Raw genomic sequence first — 24,088 nt, 5'->3', positions numbered from 1 at the left:
GACAAACACACAATGGAAACAAGCTAAAGACAGACATGGTTTTGTTCTGTTAAAGGTATTACCTCTGACAGTTGTTTGAAAGGAATGAAGTAGAAGTTTGATGCTTGAGCTTCCAATGTGTTTTTAAAGTTAGCACAGTACCTAAGGATAACTTCATTCTCCCCAAGTCTGGGAGAGATCTCAATGAAGCCCTTCATTCATTACCTGAAGTGACTGCAGCAGCAGGACATTTGATCTTCTGGGTCAAATTATACCAACATTAAAGACAGGTTAGTTTGTTTACATCATATTGAACCTGCTGTATGAGAGCTGACTCTGAACAATGGGTTGTAGAAGACATTATACCTTATTGAGGCCCAACATTCCTTTCTCTGTAAGACTTCTCAGTAAGTTGCCTCACAGTGGGGAAACAGTTGGCCATGGTAAGATGTGGCAGTCTAAAGGAACATCAGAGTAATATGAGACCACAGTAAATGTGATTACTTAAAAAAAAAGGAAAAATCAGATTCTTGGGTCCATTGCTGTGTATCAGTGCTCCCACAAACCAGTGTGGGATTTGCCAGGTAATTCCTGATGATACTGTACTGAAATATACTTGAAAAAAAATCAAGATTCACAACTTTCATTGATCCAATTGGTGTTTATAATGTGGCTGGAAGTGAATATTACTTCTACTGTACAAACCAAGTTACTGAGAAAAGGAACTTAAGAGAACAAAAAGTCTTGAGAGTGACAGCAAAACTCAAGAGTGTTTTCCACTCTAATTTTTCTTCTCATACACCATTGGATGTTGGTGTGCTTCCCTAGGTAATAAAAAAAGTGGGATGGCTCAGGTAATTAGATTTCAGCATTACAAAAACGGGTCTTATTTTCACATGAATGCTTCTTACTACCATTCTGGAGTCCAGGTTATCAGCTGGAATTGTTTGTATGCTCTTTAAGTTGGGGGGGGTGTTTGATTGGGGTTTTGTAGTTTGTTTTTTTTTACTTTCTTTACTTTGAGTAATGTTTTAAAATAGATTTCTAGTTATTTCTATAAACATTAGTTTCTCAGTAAAGCTGGTGTTTTGGCATTGTCCAGGATTTTAACGCTTTGGTCTTAGGCAAATTCTGATTGAAATCTGTTTTGTAGAAGTTAGTTTTACAGCCAGAATGCTATTGAAGGGAAAGGGCAAGAACAGTGGTCAGTAATGCTCAGCAGTGGTTTGACTCCCAAGAGAAAAATCACAGTTATTTGAGGGAGAGAAGAAGAAAAACCCCTAAACCACAAGGACTGTCTCAGTTCCTTTTGTGCAGACCATACTGCTCAACTGCTTAGGACAGGGAAGGGCATAGAAAACATTAAGTGCACCCTGTTTTTCAGAATCTTGACTCTCTGCAATCTTGTGCCTTTCTTTACAGGAAGAGTTTGAAAAGGCAATGAAATGGTATGAGTCAACACTAAAGCTTCAGCCGGAGTTTGCTCCAGCCAAGAACCGAATCCGCACCATTCAGTGTCACCTCCTCCTGAAGAAAGAGCGACGGTCTCCATAGACATCAGCCTCTGCCTCTGTTCTTTTTTACGAGACTCTCATTATCCTCTGTTCTGCTTTTAAGTGTGCTAAGATAAATTGAGGAATCAAAATTTTATCGAGGCTTTTCGAGAAGAGCTGGGATTTGGATCAAGGGGTCTTTTATTTCTCAAATCCAGGAGCGTCTTTCACTCACCATCATTTTAAAACATCCGTGTAAATATTAAACCAAGAAACTTCCATGAGTCCATGACCACCTGTACCAGGACCCAGGCACTGTCAGTTCTTCCTTAATGCTCAAATTGGCATCACTGTCCAAAATAACTTGCTTCTTGTCTTATGATCCTAAGACACTGGAAAAGCAAAGCACACACCCATACTAAATAGTGATAAGAGAGATAATCAGCAATTCATCCATGTGAAACTCATGCTTTGTCCAGTCTTGTTCACTCCATACCACATCATCTGCTTCTTTGGGAGGAGAGGGCCAGGTTGGAAAGCGTTTATAAAAAGCATTAGGAACATCAAGCATTTTTTGGAGTTGTTTATTTCTGTTGGGGGATGAGGAGGAAATTAAGAGGAGGGAACAACAGGACACTAAAAGTGGGTTTTAGTCTTCCTTGCAGGAGAGAGGGAAAAAAAAGTAAACTAAAAATCCCAATAAGATGTTTTATATTTGTCTATATATTCATATCGCTCTGCCTCCCTGAGTGGTTGATTTACTAATTCTTTGTTCACTGTATTTTTAGCCATTTCAGAATAAGGTGTAAGTTTCTGCTCACTCCTGAGCCATACTTTCAGCTGCTGAGGAGGAGGAGGAGGGAGGCATTGCCAAGGTATCAGCAGCAAATAAGTCAGGTGGAAGATTTCCAAATCAGTTCTCTCCTTGGTTGGCAGAGTACATGATTCTCCAGAGATCACTGTTGAATCAACAAGGGCACATACTTTAAATAAAAGTAAATTGTTTATGAACAAAACACAGCTTCTCCTCTAATCTTTGTGGTGTGAACCCTTTGCAGAATTCTTAGTACCTGGCAGAACCGGGAACTGGGAAAGCCTTCAACACTGCCAATTAGACAGTGATGCTCTATGTACCCATGGAACGTTCTCTGCCCCTCTGTGCCTGCCTCCTTTCCTGTGGCAGGAGGGAATACAGGGAAGTTAAACTAAGTCAGCTGTCCATCATGTAACCAACCCTCCAGCTTTGCATGTTAAACCTCCTGCTTAATGCTGTAACTTTTTACTTCACAGAATCACAGAATCTCAAGGGCTGGAAGGGACCTCGAAAGACCATCCAGGGCAACCCCCCTGCCAGAGCAGGACCACCTAGAGTAGGTCACACAGGAGCTCCTCCAGGTGGGTTTGGAATGTCCCCAGAGAAGGAAACTACAACCCATCTGGGCAGCCTGTTCCAGTGCTCCCTCACCTGAACAGGGAAGATTTCATTATGTTTCTTTGGAACCTCTTGTGTTCCAGCTTGTACCTGTTGCCCCTTGTCCTATCATTGAGAACAGCTTGGCTCCATCCTTGTGACAACCACCCTTTACACATTTGTAAACACTAATGAGGTCACTCCTCAGTCTCCTCCAAGCTGAAGAGCCTCAGCTCCCTCAGCCTTTCATCATAAGGGAAGATGCTCCACTCCAACATCTTTGTGGCCCTGCGCTGAACTCTCTCCAGCTCCCTGTCCTTCTTGAACTGATGTGCCCAGAACTGGACACAATATTCCAGAGGTAGTCTCAGGAGGGCAGAGTAGAGGGAGAGGAGAACCTCTCTCAACCTAGTGCCCACAGACCTTTTAACACCCCAGGATGCCATTGGCCATCCTGCCCATGAGGGCACATTGCTGGCTCATGCTCATCCTGCTGTCCACCAAGACCCCCAGGTCCCTTTCCCCTACACTACTCTCTAAGAGTTCATTCCCCAACCTGTACTGGTGCAAGGGGTTATTCTTTCCCAGATACAAGACTCTACACTTGCCCTTGTTAAATTTCATTAGATTTCTCCCTGCCCAACTCTCCAGCCTGTCCAGCTCTTGTTGAACGGCAGCACAGCCTTCTGGTGTGTCAGCCATTCCCCTCAGTTTAGTATCCTCAGCAAACTTGCTGGCAGTGCCCTCTGTTCCCTCACCCCTCATTAATATACTGAACAGTACCAGTCCCAGCACCAACCCCTGAGGGACTCCACTAGATACAGGCCTCCAGCTAGACCCTGCCCCATCGATCACAGCTCTCTGCCTTCTTTCTTTCAGCCAGTTCACAACACACCTCACCACCTGGATATGTCTTCATAAAAGGCTATCAGGTTGGTCAAACATGAGTTCCCTTTGGTAAAGCCATGTTGACTGCTCCTAATGACCCTCTTGTTCTTTAAATGCCTGGAGACATTTGCCTGGATAAGTCCTTCCATCATCTTTCCAGGGATAGAGGTGAGGCTGACCGGTCTGTAGTTACATGGCTCCTCCTTCTTGCCCTTTTTGAAGCCTGGAGTGACATTTGCTTTCCTCTAGTCCTCAGGCACCACTCCTGTTCTCCATGACTTACTGAAGATGATGGAGAGTGGTTTAACAATGGCTTCCACCAGCTCACTCAGCACCTGCAGGTGCATCCCATCAGGGCTCATGGATTTATGAACATCCAGACTGCTCAACTGATCCTTAACCCAGTCCTCATCTACCAAACAAAACTCCTCCTTTAACCTGACTTCCTCTGAAGTGTGGGGCTCCTGAGGACAGTTTCCAGCAGTATAGGCAGAGGCAAAGGCGGCATTCAGTAACTCTGCCTTCTCTGTATCCTCTGTCTCCAGGGCACCTGCCTCATTTAACTGGACCTACTTTGCCTCTAGTGTTAGTTTTATCTGCAATGAAGAAGCCTTTCTTCTTGTCCCTGACTTTCCTTGCAAGGGATAACTCCAGCAAGGCTTTAGCTTTCCTAGTTGCCTCCCTACATCCTCTGAAAACAGTCTTATATTCATTCCAACTGGCCATCCCTTCCTTCCATGATCTATAGACTCTCTTTTTCCACTTGAGTTTGCCCAACAGTTCCCTGTTTAACCATGTGGATCTCCTGGCTCCCTTTCTTGATTTCCTACCCCCGGGCTGCTCTGATCCTAAGCACGGAAAAAGTGATCCTTGAATATAGACTATCTTGGGCCCCTTTACCTTCTAGTGCCCTGTCCCATGGGATGTCCCTTAGCAATTGCTTGAAAAGCCCAAAGATGGCCCTGCTAAAGTCCAGGGTTGTGATATTGCTTGGTATTCTGTTCCTGCTGCACAAGATCCTGAACTTCATCATCTTGTGGTTGCTTCAGCCAAGGCTGTTGTTGACCTTCAATGCTTCCACCAGACCCTGCTTGTTCATGAGCACAAGATCCAGCAGTGCTCCTCTTCTAGTTGGCACATCCACCATTTGCACCAAGAAGTTATCGTTAATGCACTGAAGGAACCTCCTGTAAGTAGCTAGCAGATGTCTGGGTAGTTGAAATCCCCCATGAGAACCAGGGCCTGTGATTTTGAGGCTGCTCCCAGCTGCCTGTAGAAGGCCTCATCAACTTACCCATCCTGATCAGGTAGCCTAGACACTCACAACAGTGTTACGTATGGTAGCCTGACCCTTAACTGTAACCCACAAACTCTCAACTTGCCCCTCATCCTCACTTGAACAGAATTCAGTACATTCCAGTTGCTCTCTCACATAAAGAGCTACTCCACCACCTCACCTTGTTGGCCTGTCTTTCCTAGAAAGGACATTGCCATCCATGATCACGTTCCAGTCACATGAGCTGTCCCACCATGTCTCTATAATTGCCACCAGATCATAACTCCTTGCCTGTACACAGAATTCCAGCTCCTCCTGTTTATTCCCCATGCTGCGTGCATTGGTGTACAGGCAGTACTTCATAAAAGGATTCCCTGAATATTTTAATATATAATTGATTATCAATTCTAATGCAAATTTTACCTCTGTTTTACTGCAGGTAAGTTTTGTTCATCTAGAAAGCCCTACAGAGAACAAGTGCTGCCATTGAGTACATTTTTGTTACAAATGGGTCAGTGTGTTAAATTTTTGTCCACAGAGCCAAGAGGATGCCAAAGCCATCCCTTCCCAAGGCTACTCAAAGGTTACATGTTGTTGACTAAAGGTGGGCCTAGCTATGTCTATCTAAACTCCAAGGGAAAGATCACTACCTGGAAGGTCTGACTCGTCACCAGGATGATGGACTAGGATGATAAACTACAGAGATTTCTCACACAGGGGTGTAGGAGGGGAAATCAGTAAGGCAGGTACAAGGGAATGGAAGGAAAGTCCATTGGAGATAGAAAAAAAAATACTCAGAATCACTTAATTATACTTGGTGAATCTTTCATTTCATGTGCTACTTTAAAAATGGAATATGCAAAAGCTCCTCTTGGTACAGAGGTTCCACCTTACTGCTTGATTTCCTCATGTGTCATATGGTCGAATCAAGTTATCGCCACGTGCTGAATTCATTTTCTACTGCCCCTGTCTCACTGATAATGAGAGAGCTGGGATTTCAGTCAAGAGTAAGGCTGGTCGCTGAGAAACTAAAGCAGCAGTATGTGGAACACTGATGGTCATCCTTGGCTTTGACAAAAGATGGAATTAAAGTAGGCCTTTTCTGGATCACCAGGGATTATGCTCATAGCTATGAAGGGCACTTAAAATTAGTCATTAATATCCATGCCAATTTACATCTTGCTCCCTACAGTGTCTATGTAGTGGTGGGCTTGGCAGTGTGAGGTGAGTGGTCGAACTTGATGACTTAAAGGTCTTTTCCAACCAAAATGATTCTGTGATTCCATTTTTATAAAGTGCAGCACTGTGTACCAACACCATACAAAAGGCTGGAACATCGGGGTTTATGTGCATGCTCATGTATGAGCACCAAGGAGGTGACAGGTGCTTGCTTTTTGTGCTCTCTTTGCATTTCCAGAGAACTCGCACCTTATAAGTGGTTCTTGAGAACTGCAATAGTCTGATGTCATGTGGTTATTCTTCTGAGTCTTGGTTAAGTACTTTTAAGGGAATGCATACTGCCTTCCTCTGATGGGATTTGTATGTACAGCTGATCTTCTGCTCCTCACCCACTGTATGTTCCATCTGCCATACAATTAGCCTTAAAATAGACCGTACTTCATTCTTTAACTGTGTTTTCAGAAAGTTTAGGTAATTCCTCAAAGTGCACTGCATAAGCAGTACAAGAAACTGAAGCAAAGAAGCAAAAAGATCTATTTGAGAACATAAACTTGACCTAACACAGACAATAAAGCAGATTTCACCCAGTGATGAATCTGCTGGGGACCACTGGCTCCCACCCTGGAGAAGGTGAATGCTAGAGCCTCTCATCTCCTCTCCATGTCCTCAGCCCTACTGTATAATGCAAAGAATGGTGGCTTTGACTGTGTTCAAATGTTAGTGAAAGAAAAGCTAATGATGCTGATCTTACCAACAGAAACTGAGTTGGGCAGCATGTTGAAAGGGAAGCCAAGGAACTTTTCAGAGCAAAGGTGCAACTTTCTGCAGGATGAGTTACTAAGGATAATATCCATCTCCTTTCATTTAAGCTATTCTAAAATAAACTGAGGTACTTGTCTAGGTTCTGTCTTCAGTAAATGGGAAAAAATCTTGTCTTGAGAGGATGATCCACCCTCCCTGCTGTGGAATGCAATGAACTGCCTGTTCCTTTCCGTTGACCGTTGGAGGCACCTTCAGCCAGCTGAACTTCAACATGCTTTCTAGTAATTCATTTCATATTGACTGGCTTTGCTAGCTCTGCCACCAAAGTAGTCTGATTTAGGGGTGACATAACCATAGAGAAATGGCAAAATTGTCTCAGTTGTTTTCAGAACACACATAGAAATTAAAGTATAGACAGGGAAAAAGTGTCCATTTGTTTGCAGATAAGCTGTTTGGTTGCAGATGCTCGTGTGACATCCAGGGGTTTTTGAGTGCAAAAGCCACAGAAAGAGAGTCAGACACTTGTATCTATGGAATGATGGCTTGGATTCACTGTTGATGTCACAGTTGTACTTGGTCAGGTCTGCGCTGATGCCATACAAAATAGAAAACCCCCAAAATACCATGTTGGCACCCCAAAGCACCAAATTCAAACAACAGCTTTTACAGTGCATTGGAAGCTGGAATCTGGATTTCCATCAGTCATGGACACCTTGCATCTCCTATGGTGGCCACAGACTGAAAGTATTAATCAGAAAAGTTTTCTGATGGAGCTCACCACCTTCTGTCCCCATCTAACCTTCCCTCCTTCCCTCTTACAGGAAAGAAATCAAAACCAAAAACCTGGCCTCCCCCCTAACAATTAGAAGAGAGAGCAAAAAAAAAAAAAAAGCTATATTAGCACTATTGCAGTATCATGTGATGCTTTTGCTTCTTGTGATTTTCCAGGAGCTGCCATGAACTTGTCCAGATAAGAGTTCAGGGCCTCCCAGGTTCAGACGTGCTTCATGAATAGTAACACTTGGAGCCCTGCTGCTCTCCTGTATGACTTCAGGCAAGGCATTTCCCCTCATCCCTGCACCTCTCTTCCTCCCACGCATTGTCTGATGGTTTTTTAGAACATATGGGGGTTTTTGGAGCTGGAATCATTGCTGTTTGTGTCTTTGTATGAGAAACAGTTGTAGTGCTAGAGAATACAAATAAGTAGCAGCACAAAAACAACTGTGTGGAGATCTATGAGGTGGGAAATAGAGTTTAATAGTGTCTGTATCAGCACTGAAAGAGTGAAAATCCTTTAGAAAAACTTGCCTTGGCACTCAGAAAAAAAATGCAAGCTCTTGTCTGGAGCTACTAGATGTTGTGTGGTAAGTTCAGGGTGGTCCTCACATCCTGAGGATCACTTAGAGGTGTCCTGGAGTGCTGCAGGTTGCCTTGATTTCTTAGACCGGCTAGCCCTGTTTGAATCAAAGAAACTCTCTTGCTTGAAACAGCCCCAAAGGTTTGGTACTTGTGGGGTTGCTTTTGTTGATTATTTTCTTTTCCTTCTGAATTTGCTGAATGTACTCGAGTGTGGCCTTTGATTCAAACAAAGCAAATGCGTCACTGAACACTCTCGTGAAGCTTTCCCATCAATTTGTGGTCATCTCGCTGAAATCTGATGGTCAGTCATCTGTGAGAGCCAACAGAAGGTTGCCCTGAAAATGACTACCAGGAAAGGACAGGTAGAGGGCTTAAAGGCAATTTGTTCTTAGGGAACTTGCACAAGAATAATACAACCTATATTCCATGCATGCAATGTTAAACTGAAAGCAGTGAGAGGACTCTCTTGCTTTAAGCTTTTTTTTAAGTGTAGGAGAGCTCAGGGGTTGTTTAGGAACCAGGTTTTGATAACCTAAAAGGTGTTTTGATAGCTTAAAAAGCAGCCCCTCAAACTTGCAAGTAGTTGATTTTTTTTTAACCTTCTAACCCTAATGATCTGCTTCAGGGTTCTAGAGCAAAACCAGTAGTAACTGAGTTCAGCAGTCCCAGAGGAGGTGCTGTGACAGTGCCACGGAAGGAACAGTTTCAAATGCAGGTGAGCGTGAGTTCACTCTGTGGTAGTTACACTCCAGGGGGATTATCTTGAGGCAGGTGCTTTGGTTTGTTGAGATGGTATTTTTTTTCTTTAATGTAATTTCAGGCTGCTCCTTCTATGTCCAGTCCCCAAGAATCCCTGGTCTAACAGAGTTTTGCTATATATATTTATTTGTGCCAAGGGCAGGCCGGGTGAGACACGGAAGAGCCAGCCTCTGCTCGGAAGGGTGTGTGGCTCTGGAGATTTCCAGGGGTGACAGGCTTTTTCTTGTGGAGTTTGTTGCATGCCCAGGGATCAGGCAGCTCTTCAGCCAAGCCCTCCATGATAATACCACTGCTGGTTTTGAAAACCAGCCCCCTTTCTCAGAGAAGACCGTTCTCTGCCAAACTGAGTGGTCATTAAGAGACACTTAACTTGGGGGCAGATGCAATCCAAACAAATGGATGGAGGAATCACAGAAGGGAAGGATTTGAAAGGGACCTCTAGAGATTATCCAGCCCCACCTGCTGCTAAAGCAGTTTCACCTCAATCACAGAAAAGTGTCTTTGCTGTGAGGGTGAGGGAGCACTGGAGCAGGCTGCCCAGGGAGGTGCAGGAGCCTGGGGCAATGTGCCTGGGAGTGACCTGCTCTGCCTCACCCCTCCAGCTTCAACAGGCTCCTGTAATACTGTGGCATTTTCTCCCAAGACTTTGTCAGTCTGTTTGCTGGAGTAAACATTTCAGCATCCAGCATCACCCACAACTGAGAATTCCAGAGATCAGTTTAGTTTCTGGTGAAGAAGGATCAGTTTGCTTTGAACCTGCTAGTTTCATGTGATGCTTCCTGCTTCTCGTATTAGCAGAGACCCCAAAGAGTTTTCTCCCCCCTTTTCCATTACCTGCTTACCTACAACATGCCTTTTGGACTAAACCAAGGGCTGGATGGACTTGGTTTGGCCTTTACCCTGCTGACTTGTTTGGGAAGGAACAACACTTACTCAGAAGTGAATTTTAGAATGCCTTTTTATTTGTTAGAATGAGATTGTACACCTGGATGTGAGGTGTGGATGAGAGTACCATCTGGATTGCAAATACCGCTGAAGAAGAAAAGTCAGGACATGATTCCCATGCTGGAATCCCATCTCACCCTCTTTGCATGGAGGTCTGTGTCTTATTGCATATGGGGTCATCTAAGGAAGGGGTTTCAGTGCCAGAGGATGGCCTGATGGCACGTGTGTATGGCCCCAAGCGTGGACAGATGCACACATTCAACAAGTGCCCACCTTTACCAGGTCACAGAAATAGGATACATGATTGCAGATCATTTGGTCACCACATATCTGGAGGTCTCAAAAAATGCTTTTTGAACAACTCTGTGGTAGCTGGCACTGTCTGCCCTACCACACCAACCTCTTTGCGTGCCAGCAGATGAATGCATGCGTGTAGCACTGTGACAAACAACCCTGTGGTTAATTGTGACCGTAGGGTGTAAAATAAATCACAGATACTGAGTCAGCTCTGTTAACTGTTAGTTCACCATAACAAAACTTGGAACCAAAACCTTTGGAATCTGTGTGTTAACTCTTGGTTACAGTAGTGGCTTACCACCTTTTTCAGTGAACTGAGACAGGAATTGAATCGTCTTCCAAGCCCTAACTAATTAATTCCCGACTGTCATCATAGGCCAGTCTTAATTATTTGGAGCAGCTTGGTCAGCACATCAGGTTGCAAGAGCTCTTCGAGGGTTCTTATTCTCCTCACTGTAGGTTTACATGAGCCTTCCTTTGAGTTTCTCTAGTAACAACCCCATTACACCACAGACAAGAGCCATCCTGAGCAGGAACATCACCAAAAGCTCTTGAGCAATTGGGTGGCTCCAACCTGACTGAAGTCCTCTCCAGCTGAGGCAGGAAGGATAGAGTTTCCTCAGGAACAGATCAGAACAGCATAGCAGTGATGCTGCTATCCTGACAAAGAGCCCCGCATCCTCCTTCATAAGCAGGTTATTTTGTGCTTTAGTGTTCTTAGGAACCACTTTCCCCTACAATGTTTCAAAAGACATTTTGACCAGAGGAACAAATAACTGGGCATATTTCAGTGTAGGCAACGGGGGTTTAATTAAACTGGATGACCCAAAAGAGGAAAAAACCAAAACCCAACCATCAAATCTGGGTGGAAAACCCTTCAGAAGAGAAGACAGGAAAAACCCCTTCTGTGCTACTCTAATATAACCTTCCTCAGTGCCAGGCAGAGGAGTGGAGCCTACCTCTTAGCTATGTGAAGCCAGGGACAAGGCTTTTATTTTCTTTCCATCTTCTTATTAGCTTAGCCTTGAGCTTTCCCCCCCACCCCCCTTTTTTGTTTGGGGGGGGGGGGTTGAGTGACTGGGTGACGGTGGTAGTTCTGGTTCTTTCAGTCTGGGTAGCACGTCCCAGCGTGCCAGGTTACTGTGATTTGTCTGTTCAACATGCAGTCCTTCAAGTTAGTGAAAAAGATCCTCATATCTTCAGTGTGGCACTAGAAAGTTTGAGAGGGGAGTCAAAAGTGTGGATGAATTCATCACAGTAGTTAAAAAGTTGATATTTAGCAGAATGACCAACAAGGTGCAGCGGATAAGATGGAAATGAACTCGTCCCTGTGACTGTCTCACTTGGATGTGCCACCAGCAACCCTGGGTTACCACCTCATTCCCCTGCTTTTTTAACCCACCCCAGGATCCTCCCTGACTTGCAGCAAAGTGGCTTCTCCTCAGGGCTGTGGTGGCCAGCTTTAGCTCCCCGGCACCCACATTTCTCTGTGCCCTCCCTGGCACGCAGCCTGGCCACCCCACCAAACACTGCTGCCAGCTCTGAGCAAATGGAGGAGATGGTGAAGGTCGAAGGAAGATGGGGCTCTGGAAAGAAACCAGGCAGTGGCAGCTGTCAGCCTCCAAATGCTTCCCCTGTTTCTTACCGTCTCCTCCAGCCTCTTAGAGCTGCTGTGTGGGAGGAAAGAGCAGCACCAGCAGCTGGAAGAAGGTGGGTGGAGTGGGAGGAAGAAGAGGGAAGAGCACCTGGGGGCTGAGTGCCAGCAGCCTTGCTGTCTGCTCTCCTTCATAGCACCTTCCAGCTGTGCTCCTGTCACCCACCCAGCAGCTGAAGGAGCTGAGGAGCAGGTAGTGGTGTGAGCAGCAGGTTGTGGGGCAGTCCTCCCGCCTCCCTCACCCTTGCCATGTTTCTGCATTTCTCCATGCCAGGAAAAGAGCCATGGCTGGTATTGAAACACTCCAGCATTGGTTTTGCCTTATTCCCTGTACATCTAAATTAATGAATGGGCAGCTGAAGCAAAGATGAGAAGTGGCCGAGGACAAAATTACTATTGCCTCCTCTCTGGACATATTTGGACTTGGATTGATGGTCTGTCCTAGCAGGAGCAGGTAAGAATTGTCCTGTCCCAGCACACCTGTGCTATCCCACAGACTGCCCCAGTCTCCTCCCGGGGGAACCTGTGTGATGCCAGGGCCTTGCAGCTCTGTGCTGGCCTGGGAGCAGGAGGTTTCCTGAGATGCAGTTGTGCTCCCTCTCCCCCTCCTCTGCCCCTGCAGCCTTGGTCTCCACTGGCAGAATCCCGTTTCTCAGGACGTGGCATTTTTGTCCTGTCCGCGTGTGAGAGCCATGGCCCCGTGCCTATGCACCTGCACCCCAGACCCTCCTGGATACCCGTGCCATCCCCTGCCAGCGCTGCCAGGGGGTCCCGGGTTGAGCCCTTCCCTGCTGACTCACGTCAGCTCCATCACTTTCCCCCGTACGTCTTTCCCGGGCGGCTTTTGCCAGCGGGACGTTTGCCACCGCGGCAACGCTGGCGATGGCCACTGAGACAACGCGGCCAGGGTCACGGTGCCTGTGCAGTGCCCCCAGCTCCGCGGTGGGAGCCTTTGGCGCGGGGGTCGGGGCGGGGGGGTGTCGCTGTGGCGGGCGCCGCGGTCTGTCCCCGGCGCCGGGGGCGGGGGGAGCCCCGGGCGGGGGCGGCGGGCGCGTGTCCCCGCGCGGCCGCCAGATGGCAGCCTCAGCCCGGCGCGCGGCGGCGGGACCGGGCGGGCGGGGACGCGCCTCAGGGCCCGGCCCGGCGGGACGCCCCCGGCCCCGCACCGCGGGCCGCCGGCGCGGCGCTGCCCCTCGGCCGTGCGCAGCCCCCTCGGCCCCCTCCCCTCCGCCGAGTGGTTCCCCGAAGGCTGGCAGGCGCGTCCTTACGGTAGCAGCCTCGGCGGACGGCGGCAGGTTGGGGTGACCACATCCCCGCCTCAGCCCGCGCCACCCGGCCGGCCCCCGCGGGAGGGCTGCCCTCGGGCAAGGGCGCCGGGGAAAGCCGCTCCCTTCTGTGCCCGAGGCGCTGCCGCCCGTGCGGTGCCCACCTCGGGGCTTCGCCCCCTTACTTTTCGGGTTCGGGCGGAGGGGAGGGCTTCGCCGGGGTGTTCTTGAGCCCCGCGGGGCCTCGCGCCCTCTCCCCACAGCAGCGGCGGGGGGAGGAGGGATGAGATGCCCCCTGGCCCCGGTGCCGGCGCTGTCTGTGGAGAGACCTCCTGCCAGAGCCTCCGCGGGGGCGGCTGTGGCTTCCCTGAGGGGGACCTTCCTCCTGCCCACGCCGTCTGGAACCGTGGGGGGGAACTGAGGCGTCGGGGTGGGGAGCAGGAGGCGCTGTGAGCTGTGCCCGGCAGGCGAGAGGTGCCCGGCACTCTGCTTCTGACGGGTTTTACCCTGCCCGAGGAGAGCTCTGCAGTGAGGAGATTGCTCCCGGCCACACTCCTGTGCCACACCATTTCCTCGCCTTTCACTGGGGTTTTTTTCAGCCCAGACCTTCAGTCGTGGCTGGGTTAAGTTCACTAATTCCACCATCTTTTCTTTCAAGTTGACTCCACTCAGCTCCTTCACCAGATCAGCCCCTCACCTCTGCATGTGCCCTCATGCCAGCCTACCAGCCCCAGTCCTTGGACAACCCATTTGCAGGGAGATCCTTACTCCCCTTCCCTGCCTTTGGAAGGAGGCACGGGCATCCTCCAGCTCTGCGTATGTCCTGCAATGTCTTTAATTCAGGGCAGAAGCCACCATAGGCTCTGTCAGCTTCCAGCCTTTTGGGCTGGATTCATATTTGGTGAACAATGACACCGCTTTCCTCCAGATGGATTGAAATTCAGCCCAAAATCAAACAGAAGAGCAATGCACAGGGTTGGGTTTGGCTCAGGACCTGGGAGGGAAACATCGAGGCTTCTCCTGTTGTGGTCACCACAGGTACCGGCTGCCTGGTCAGAGACCTGGAGGGGCAGAGCTTGAGAGGTGGTGTGAGCATCCCACCCCCACTGCTTAGTCCCTGCCTAGGCCCCTGGAAGGGGATAGGAGGTGAAGGGGGATTTTTACCCTCACAGGGTGTGGCACAGGCACCAAAGGCTGAAGCACACACAGCCATGGCCACGGTGGGGACTCACCCTGCCCTTGCCTGTGGTGTTCTTTAATACCTGGGGGTACATTGGGGACTGCAGTCTACAGGGTTCTCAGCCCCATTTGCCAGCTCAAAATGCACTTTAAGATGTATTTTTAAAAAAGAAAAAAATCCAAACACTATTAAATGCAAAGAAATCATGAAAAACAAGGAACAAAAGCTCTCAATCCTAGCTGAGCACTGCACAGACAGGAACCTGCTCTGACGTACATGAGCACCCCATAGGGATTAACTCTCTCCTGCCCAACGAAGCCAGCCTGCTAGTTCCTACTTTGCAGTACATTTTGTGTGCTATAAATGTGTTTAATCTAGCCAGATAGGGAGATTAACAGGTACAGGCTTAGTACCTAACTGCAGTTATCCCCCCGCCCTCCCTCAAAAAAAAACCCCACAAAACCAAAACAAAACAACAAAACCCACCCACAACCCTGGTCCAGGATTTTTCTGCCTACATGACAGATCCAAATAAATTCCCCTCATGAAGCAGACACAAGAAATAGGCAGCAGAAGTCTAAAGCAAACCGAAAAGGAGAAGCTCTTGAAGTCATTTTCCCCTTTGCTCTCACATAGTGAGTATGCAGAAGGGAGGCTGTTGCATGTCTACTACCAACCACTTAATTCACTACCCTCACCTCTTAGCTGAGGCTCCTAAAGCCCTTTGCAGCCACTGCTTCAGTTCAGTCCTGGGTGCCCCCACCTAGGAGATGGTTGGAGTTATTACCCCCTTACAAAAAGAAGGGGCAGTGAGACACAGAGGGGACCTGTGCAAAGCCACCTTACAGGCAGTACCTTGATCAATTAAGAGGTAGGATTCTCCATTTTTACTTTAACCTTCAAGTCAATTTTCCTCCTTTTCCCAAACCTGCAGTGCCAGACCACTGCAGAAACAAACATATAACACCATCCTCCACCTTCTTGCCATCTTTGGTACCACTTTGGTGTGGAGGGATGTGTAGCCTGCAAGCCTCCAGACCCTCACCTGCCTTTCTAGTCTGCCATGTAGAAAGCTGGTTCTAGGAGACTTATGCTTTTGTCTCTCTGCATTATCCTTCATTTCTGTAATGAAGCGTGATCTAGGTGGACTTCATTTAGCAGCTGGGTTGGACTAGATGATCTTTAGAGGTCCCTTCCAACCCCTACCATTCTGTATTTCTATGAGGAAGGAATTACAGGGAAATGACTTGCTTCAGCTGCTGTATCACTGCACCTGCCCCATGTTTAAGCACAGGGAAAAGGGTAGATGTTTTCCTCACGGTACCACATACTCTTACTCTGTTTATTTTCCCCTGTATCTGTGAGCAATTCAAAGTCTCACCACAGGACCACCTGCACAGGGACGCAGCTCATAGCAGGTCTCAGCTACGGCTGCAGCAAGGAATATTGGGAACAGTGTAGAAGAATTTTTCCATTAAGGGATAGCATTGTCTAAATGAGCTTTTCCTTCTCACCATAATCAGAAAACCTTGAGCTCTCTTTTTGTTTTTATTTTCAGGTCTGACTGGACACAACTAATATTTTGGGATGCCTGACCAGTATCTGCATGGGAGATGTGCAGACATCAGCTCTCCTCTTCCCTGATAACCAGTTACCATGGTACAGCACAGGACCTCAGCAAGAGGCTCCATAGCATCTGAGATGGCAGTGAAACTCCAGTGACAACGGAGATCCGTGGAGATAGGTAGGTGTAAAAAAGTGTAAAATATTGACCAGTTTTCACTCTCCTGCACTTAAAAGAAAATGGCAGACAAAGAAATTGAAATGTGTCCTTCAAAAGAAGCAGGGAATGGAGAAGAAGGGATTTATGGTAGGGAATTCCTCATGTCTGCACATCTGTTCTAGAGATGGAAAACGTTCACAAGCTGCATCCAATCACTGCATTGAAATCTCCCAAAACATTGTTTCTACTTGATTCTTAATTCTGGGATGGTACCGTTCTGAATCCATACTTGGGGTTCGTCCTAAAAGGAAAGGACACTGGGTTGAAGATGCCTAGTTAATGTTGCAGGAATGGGATATGAAACATTCTCCCACTTTTCATTACATGAAAAGTATGGTGGAGCAGTATTGAATTCCAAAGCAAGCAGCAAGGTTCTGGCTGATCTTACTAATCGATGTGCCTGCTGTTTAACGTGTTTGTGCTCTCCACATGTCAGTGCAGTATAGAAATGCTGGGGGAAGTGCCATAGGTGACACTCTGGACTCTTCTGAGCCTCTTGTCTTCCTCTTGACCGTGCCTAAAGCCCTTGTCCTCCATGAGGATCTGTCTAGGAGCAAAGTTTGAGAAAGAAGTCTCCGAAGGTGTTACAGCATGAGATGGGAGAAAAAAGAGGGAGAAAGCAGCTGATGACAATCAGAATGTGAAAACACCACTGATTTCAGGATTGTGTTGCTCAAAGGCCACTGTTTGGGGGCATTTGACCAGAAATGAGAACTTCTCAACTAAGATTGAGCAGACATCAGTGTGATTCAATGTTTTCTCGAATGCTACAGAGGAAGGCTTAAAATCCCTTTATGCTCTTTAATTGCTTAACATTTATCTACCTCTAGGAAGTCAAACAAAGACTGGGTTTCATATTGGTTTAGCTGTCCTGAAACTTGGGCTTGAAACCTAAAACCTTCCTCATCCATGGCCCTCCTGCCAGTGATGAGACCACAGCATCACAGATCCTCTTAAGGATCTTAAGTTAAAACCCTTTTCTTCCAGCCCTGCTCTCCTTGTCTCCATTTGCTAATTGTGAACATGGAAACTTGATAGCCAGAGACCTCATGGTAGAGCCTTACAGATCTCCAGATTACACAGCCATAATTAAATTGAGGAGAGCAGAGGGAAAGGAATTAATATTAAAGGAGGGGAAAAAAAGGAGGAAAAAAAGGAAAGAAAGAAAGAAAACAACAACAACCCAACTCCCAGAAATCAAATCTGTGACAATGAGTTTAAATGTATGGTGTGTGGCCAGTGACATATGAGTCACTTGAGCCTATCTTTATAAGAGTAGCAAAGTATGAATAAAGCACCCAGCTGGCGTGGTGCCACTGTCCCTGTAGAGCCAGAGCGTAACGGCAGCCTGTGCTGTCAGCGAGAGGCTTATTGTCATCAACGCCAACAGAAATCCCAGCCCTGGTGCTTGGGGAAGAGTCATCCCACAGCTCAGCCTCCTGTCACGAGTCTTCCTCAGAGCTGTCTTCCATAGCTGTGTTTCAGAGAGGAACCTCACGAGGTTCAACAAGGGCAGGGAAGGAACAACCCCCTGCACCAGGACAGGTTGAGGATTGACCTGCTGGAGCAGCTCCAGGAGAGGGACTTGGGAGTTCTGGTGGGCAGCAAACTAACCATGAGCCAGCAATGTGCCCTCGTGGGCAAGAAGGCCAATAGCTTTCTGGGATGCATCAAGAGTGTCTCATCTGGAGTCCTGTGTCCAGTTATGGGCTCCCCAGCCCAAGAAGGACAGGGAACTGCTGGAGAGAGGCCAGTGCAGGGCCACCAAGATGATCAGGGGACTGGAGCATCTTCCTTATGAGGAAAGGCTGCGGGAACTGGGGCTGTTCAGCCTGGAGAAGAGAAGGCTGAGCGGGGATCTCATTAACATAAGTGTTTAAAAGGTGGACACCGAGAGCATGGGGAAGCACTTTGCTCTATTGTGTCTGGTGACAGGACAAGGGGTAGTGGCATACAAAAAGTTCCACTTTAACACAAAGAAAAACTTCTTGGCTTTTGAGGTGAGGGAGCCCTGGCACAGGCTGCTCAGAGAGGGTGTGGAGTCTCCTTCTTGGGAGGTTTCCAAACCCACCTGGACACGTTCCTGTGCCCCCTGATGGAGGGGAACCTGCTTTAACAGGGGGCTGGGCTGGATGAGCTCTGGAGGGTGCTTCCAACTCCCACCATTCTTCCAAAGCCAGTGAGGGAATTCCGCAACCGTGAGGCAACCGGTCTCAGTTGATCACGCTGGGAGGAAGCAGAGCTCTCCCCCACATCTTCTCTGAACAGACAGGGAGTGAGTGGAGTTTAGCTGAAGATAGATTTGAACTCCACACATACATTTAAAGGGAAGTTTTTTCACCAAGTGTAGTAGACTCAGCCTGAAATGCCCACCCCTACCTTTTCCCTTCTTCCAGGGAAAAGAGGCAGTTTGGTCCCTCTCGCTGTATCTACAAGGAAGTGGTGAAGGAAAAGCTCAAATATGTGGGCTGAGCACTCTGAGATAAAAAATAACAAAATGAAAAAAACCACCAAGATCCTCACAAGTAGCTGCCAACTTGAGGTTCACCCTGCTGTTGGTGAAAAGCAGTTAAACAGTTGTTGGGAACAGCTTTGTCTTTTCCTGGCAGTGTGGCAGTGTGACACGTACATGTGCAGGGCAGGTTAAGAAAGCCTCTAGTTGAGAGCTTCCCCCACATTCCCAAACTCTTCAGTATCTTCCAACTTTCATTTATTCAGAGTTCAGATGCATTTACAAGTCATTGATTCATCTCACCCCATGGTGTCCCCAGCCACTCCTATTCTATCCTGCTGGGCAAGGTAGCACGACTCACCCAGGTCAGACCACGGCAGACGCAAGAGAAAGCCTGAGGAGCATATGTTCCCAGCACTTTCCTACCTGTCAGCCTATGTCCTTTCTGCACACAAGTGTGGGGAATGCTTGGTGTCTGACTGGGTTTTGCCAGAAGGCAGGGATGTATTTGCATGTGGAGATCTGATAAGCAAGTGCCATAGCTGGTGGAGGTTAGCTCCCTCCTAGGAGGCTGCTGAGGAAGATGACCATCTGTGGTGTGGCTGGGGAGTGGGGCTGAGCCCTGAGCAGGACAAGTCACACTTCAGGAGCGGATTTCCCAAGTGTTGCTGTCCTGGTTTAGGCCCATCCAGGGATAAAAGACCACAATTAGACTCAAGTAGCACAGACCTGAGAATTCCTAAAGGGCAGGGAGGGCCTAATTGCTGCTTATGGTCCAGGACAAAACAGACCAGGCTACTGGGCTTGGGGAAGAAAACAGATAATAATTTAATCCAACACCAACCAAAACATAACCATAAAACCCCAAAACATAACCAACACAAAACAACACAGAGTGGTACAGTGATGAATAGCACAACCAGCCCTTTAAGACCACCTTCTCCCCACCCTTCCCCTCTTCTCGGGCTCAGAGCCCTGGTTCCAGTGTCTGTATCTCCTCTCCCGCTGAATGGCTCAGGGGGGCAGGCAGTGGGGGTTTCAGTCAGTCAATTCCTGATGGCTTCTGCCGTTTGTCTCTCCTCAGGACAGGTGGGCTCCACAGCAGTGCTCCTTGCAAGTTCGTGGGGTACCTCACACACAGAGCAGCCCTGCACGGGCTGCTGCAACGTGCATTTATCCCAAAGGCTGCAGCTCCTCTCTGCCTCTCGTGTGGGGCTGCTCTGCGACACGCAGGCTCCAGCACGGCCTGTGCCATGGCCGCCTCCTCACACAGGCTCTGCCCATCCAGTGCATTCACACAGAGCTGCTGGTGGCTCTCAGTCCTGCCATTGCCTTCCATAGGTTGCAGGAGTGCAGCTGCGTTCTTGCCACAGGTTGCAGAGGGGTCTCTGGTCTAGTGCTCCTCCTTCCTTCCTCCTTCTCTGACTGTGGGGTCCATGTGGTCGCCTCCATCTTCTACCACTCTTACACCTCCTGCCAGCACTTCAAACTCCCATCCCTAAATAGTGATGGCAGAGGTGCCAGATTGGCCCAGCCAGAGGTGGGTCTGAACCCAAGAGCTGGGGGAAAGTCCAAGAGCTCTTTACTGGGTCTTCACTGCAACCCCCTCCTCCTGTTACCAAGCAAAAGCTGCTCCTCGATAAACCATAACAGTCACCAAGACAGGTCCCTTCCAACCCTTAAGATTCCGTGATTCAGTGATTCCGTGATCCCTCTGGGGGAAGAGCTACAGTTCCCCACATCAGGTGTCTGAGCAGCAAAGCTGGAGCCCCCTCAGCCCTCCCCAGAGATGAGAGACTTTTTTGTTTAGGGCTCACCTGCCTTGTCAGGGGCTGGAAGAGGGGACAACCCACTGGGCAGCCCCACCAGCACTACCAGGCATTTGTCCCTCCACAAGTGAGTAGCAGGAAAATTACTGTGATTTCTGCTGCTGTAAACGATCCTGCCTATGAAATAGCCAAGCAGGAACATCTAGGAGAAAAAAAAAAAGCAGCATGTTCTCGATCACATGAAGGGTATCACACTGAGATGGAGAAGCTGGCTTTATGTCCCAGCAATGCCACAGACTCCCTCCATAACCTTGGGTGAGTCACCCAATTTTCATTTACCTAGCTACAAAATAAGCATAAAGGAGTATTTCCTCTTGTGTTTAATTTCTTTTTCTTCTCTTTCTCTTCTTCTCACATAGTTAGCTTCTTGGGCAGTCTCTTAATACCAGGCATGTATAGCTCCTAGCATGTCATGGTGCAGATCTTATTTGGTTGTTTACCTCCTCTCATAACATAAACGAAAATTCACTGTTCGGATTCATGCAGGAATAGTGAGACTGGGAGAGGCTACTTTGGGAAGGACAGGATGGAGGGGAGAAGAGAAAAAAAACCCAAACAAACCAGGATTTTGTTAAAATGCAGACACTGCCCTTCCTAAGCCAGGCTGGGTTAGCATCCCAGAACTGGGTAATAAATGCTACATTTTCTGTGTGTCCATCCCTGCTTTCAGCCATTCTGAGCTGAACCTTTCTGCTGCAGTGTCTGCTCTGTCCTCAATTAAAAAAAAAAAGAAAAACCACAAAATAAAATAAACTGCCAATAATATAATTCTTCTCCCACTGCCTTAGTCTCTGCACCAGGGAACTGTGAATAATCTCCCAGTGCAAACAGCCCCCTGAGTAAAAATAGCAACACAACTGCAAACTTCAGGGTAATCACTGCTTGATTTCAAAATATTTGTTCTGCTCCTGCCCTGTCCTTTATCTCTCAGGCCTCTATATGTCACTAAAGCGACATTCGACAGCTCCTCACCAGGTCTGCCTCCTCCAATGTGCCTCCACCATTATTAATGGAAACAATCTCCATCTCAGAGTGTTTAAAAATATACCCTTTGCTAAATATAGGCAATCTGCGTGTGCTTAACTACTACAGGGCAGAATGAGAGGGACCAAAATATTGACACGCACTGGGTGTGTATAATTTGTTTTGATGCCTGCTCTCTCGCAGGCTCTTTCCCCACGGCCCCTCCCCATGCCAATCTGTGTATTACCCACACACCTTGGTTGGAAAATCTGTTATTATTTAGCATGAGGAATGTGGCTGCCGCTTGGAGCCCGGCTCAAACGGAGTCTCCTTTGTTTATTTTTCCATCCACTGTCCAAACGGTGCCAATGAGAGCGGAGCTTATGGAGCTATTTATAGCGTCTCGCCACACTAGGCTGCACCTTGCCAGCAGCAGCAGCAGCCACCGCCCCCGGGGGGGGGGGAGACGGGATGGGGCAGGGCCGTGGGGCGAGGGCCTCCGGGCACGGAGAGAGGGGCATGGGAAAGCCTTGAAGGCAAAGAGGGGCAGGGAGCAAAGCAGAGGAGGGATGCGAAGTCGGGGGGAAGGGGGGGGGGGGGGCGGACAAGAGGAGCCGTCCTTTGGCAGGGGACAGAAGCTGGAAGCATTAAAAAATGGATCTGCTAGAGATTGGAGGGGGAAGGTGTGAGGCTTTGAATGAAACCATCACGGGGCAACCCTTGCCTGGGATGCGGGAGTGCCTCGGAGCTGCTGAGAGTGACACCTGCCTCTCGGGAAGTGGACTGAGGGGCTGCAAAACCATCCCATCTACACCCAGTTCAGAGGGGTAGTTTAAAAAAGAGCATGACTGGCATTTGTCCCAGGGGAGGGGGAGACTGGACCAGCGAGACCCATAACTGGGACTGAAGCACTCTGGGCTTGTGGTCGCTGCAGGGGACTGGGTGCAGGGTGTGCTCCCCAGCATCATCCCTGTTTTTGAGTGCTGGGGTCTGACCTTGCCCGGAGCAGAGGGGCCGTGGCACGCGTGCAGCAACCCCCCGAGAGGGTCTCGATTCCTCCTGGCCAACCCCTTCGGCTTCTCTCCCCTGAGGTCCTCTCGCTTCCCACACCACTCCGGGGCCGGTTCCCCTCCCTTCCCGTGTGTGGGTTCGATTCATGCCTGGCTCGATGTGCAGACATGTGCCGGTGGCAGCTCCCTAAAAAGGGGTGAGGGCAAGCGACCCGCTAACGGGGAACTCTGATGGTGGCTGTGTTTTTTTGCTGTTGGCGTTAATAAGCTTTGCCCTTGGTGCAGTCTGCAGGGCTCGAGGTGCTGACTAAGGAGCAAAAATCCGGGGAAGGTGGGGGGAGCGGGAAAGGGAGCTCATATTTGGTGGCGTGTGTGTGTGCTCTCCCCTTGAGTACGTGCCCAGAGCCTAGGGCTCCCCTATTTTCCTTACGGGGTACAGGGGAAGAGCTGCGGTTTCTGCAGCTTTTGAGGTATTGCTTGAGCTGGCCGGGAGCGCTGGGCTGTCCAGATGGAGGGATGAGAGGGAGGCAGGGAGAGAACGGCAGGCAGGGATGGGAGGGGGGAGAAGTGAGCTAGACACCTACGCAAACACAGAGTGAGAGGAGATCCTTGGATGCAAACACAGACACAGGCGTCCTCCTCCTCCTCACATGCCCCTGATTCATTTCCACATGCCATACACGTGACATGCTAATTCAGGGCTACTACAGAACTCCAGGGCGAGAGAGGAACAGGAGAGAGAAATAAAACCCAGCGAGACACCAAACAGCAGATTTTTAAAGGGGATTCAGTGCAGCTCAGCCATACGCCCGCCCCGTGCTCCCTCCGGGTGGTCGGAGCCCCGGGTGACCGGGGGAGGGAGGGGAGGCCCCGGCAGCAGCTCCTCCGCCTTCCCCTGCCCCCGCACGCCCACGCACCACCACCTTGCGGGAGCAGTTCCACGTGAGCCCCGCACACGGAACCAGCGCGGTGCAGCACATCCCTCCCCTTCCCCAGGACCGGGGGTTACAGCCGCAGCGCGCTCCCCGCTGCGTCCCTGCGGCACGAGGCAGCCGCGCTCTGCCCAGAGCCTCTGCCCTCCTCCCTAAAACCGGGCACTTGGCGAGCCTCGTTCTATATTTAAACACAGGCACATAAGCCCTACGTGCCGGGGAGGGTGAGTGAGCTCCCAGTCCCGAGATCCCCAAGGTACATGTAGGTATCTGGCAGCAGGGTAGGAAACGCTCCTCTCCAGCCCCCATCTCAGCGCTGGCCCCGGCACCTGGCACCCCTGCCCGCCCCCCGTTCCTGAGCCATGACAGGCTGCCAGCCCTGCCTGACGCTGGGGGTCGCATACCCCTCTGTGGCAAGGAGCTGAGAAGGAGGGGAGGAAAAATCTGCAAGTACAGCTCCGCCAGTACAGCTGCTCCAACTGCACTGGGGGTTGCACCAGGGTAATGGACGGCAGCTTTATCCTCTGTACTTGTGCCTCTGCCCAGTTTATGCATTGCTTTCTTACCATCCACCCTTTTCTAACACTGGGTCCAAAATGAAGGAAACACCCGGTTTCATCATTTCTATCGTGCAGAAACAATGTCACTGCAAACAGCTCTGCAGCTCACTGC

General features: G+C 49.1%; 1 protein-coding gene across 2 annotated transcripts in view; it reads left to right on the top strand.

Moving 5' to 3' along the window:
• The window catches only part of TTC17 (tetratricopeptide repeat domain 17), a 59,489-nt gene extending 57,011 nt beyond the window's left edge, over positions 1-2,478 (top strand). For both annotated transcript variants that reach the window (XM_061998197.1, XM_061998196.1), the window contains one exon: positions 1,402-2,478. In XM_061998197.1, coding sequence (XP_061854181.1) covers positions 1,402-1,533 — 132 coding nt within the window. In that variant the 3' untranslated portion in view covers positions 1,534-2,478. The remainder of the gene's footprint in view (positions 1-1,401) is intronic.
• The last annotated feature ends 21,610 nt before the right edge of the window (positions 2,479-24,088 follow it).

The sequence above is a fragment of the Colius striatus genome, chromosome 6 (genome assembly GCF_028858725.1).
Source record: "Colius striatus isolate bColStr4 chromosome 6, bColStr4.1.hap1, whole genome shotgun sequence".
Lineage (NCBI taxonomy): Eukaryota > Metazoa > Chordata > Aves > Coliiformes > Coliidae > Colius > Colius striatus.
The sequence above is the reverse complement of the archived record's forward strand: the minus strand, read 5'-3'. Positions and strand labels throughout refer to the sequence as shown.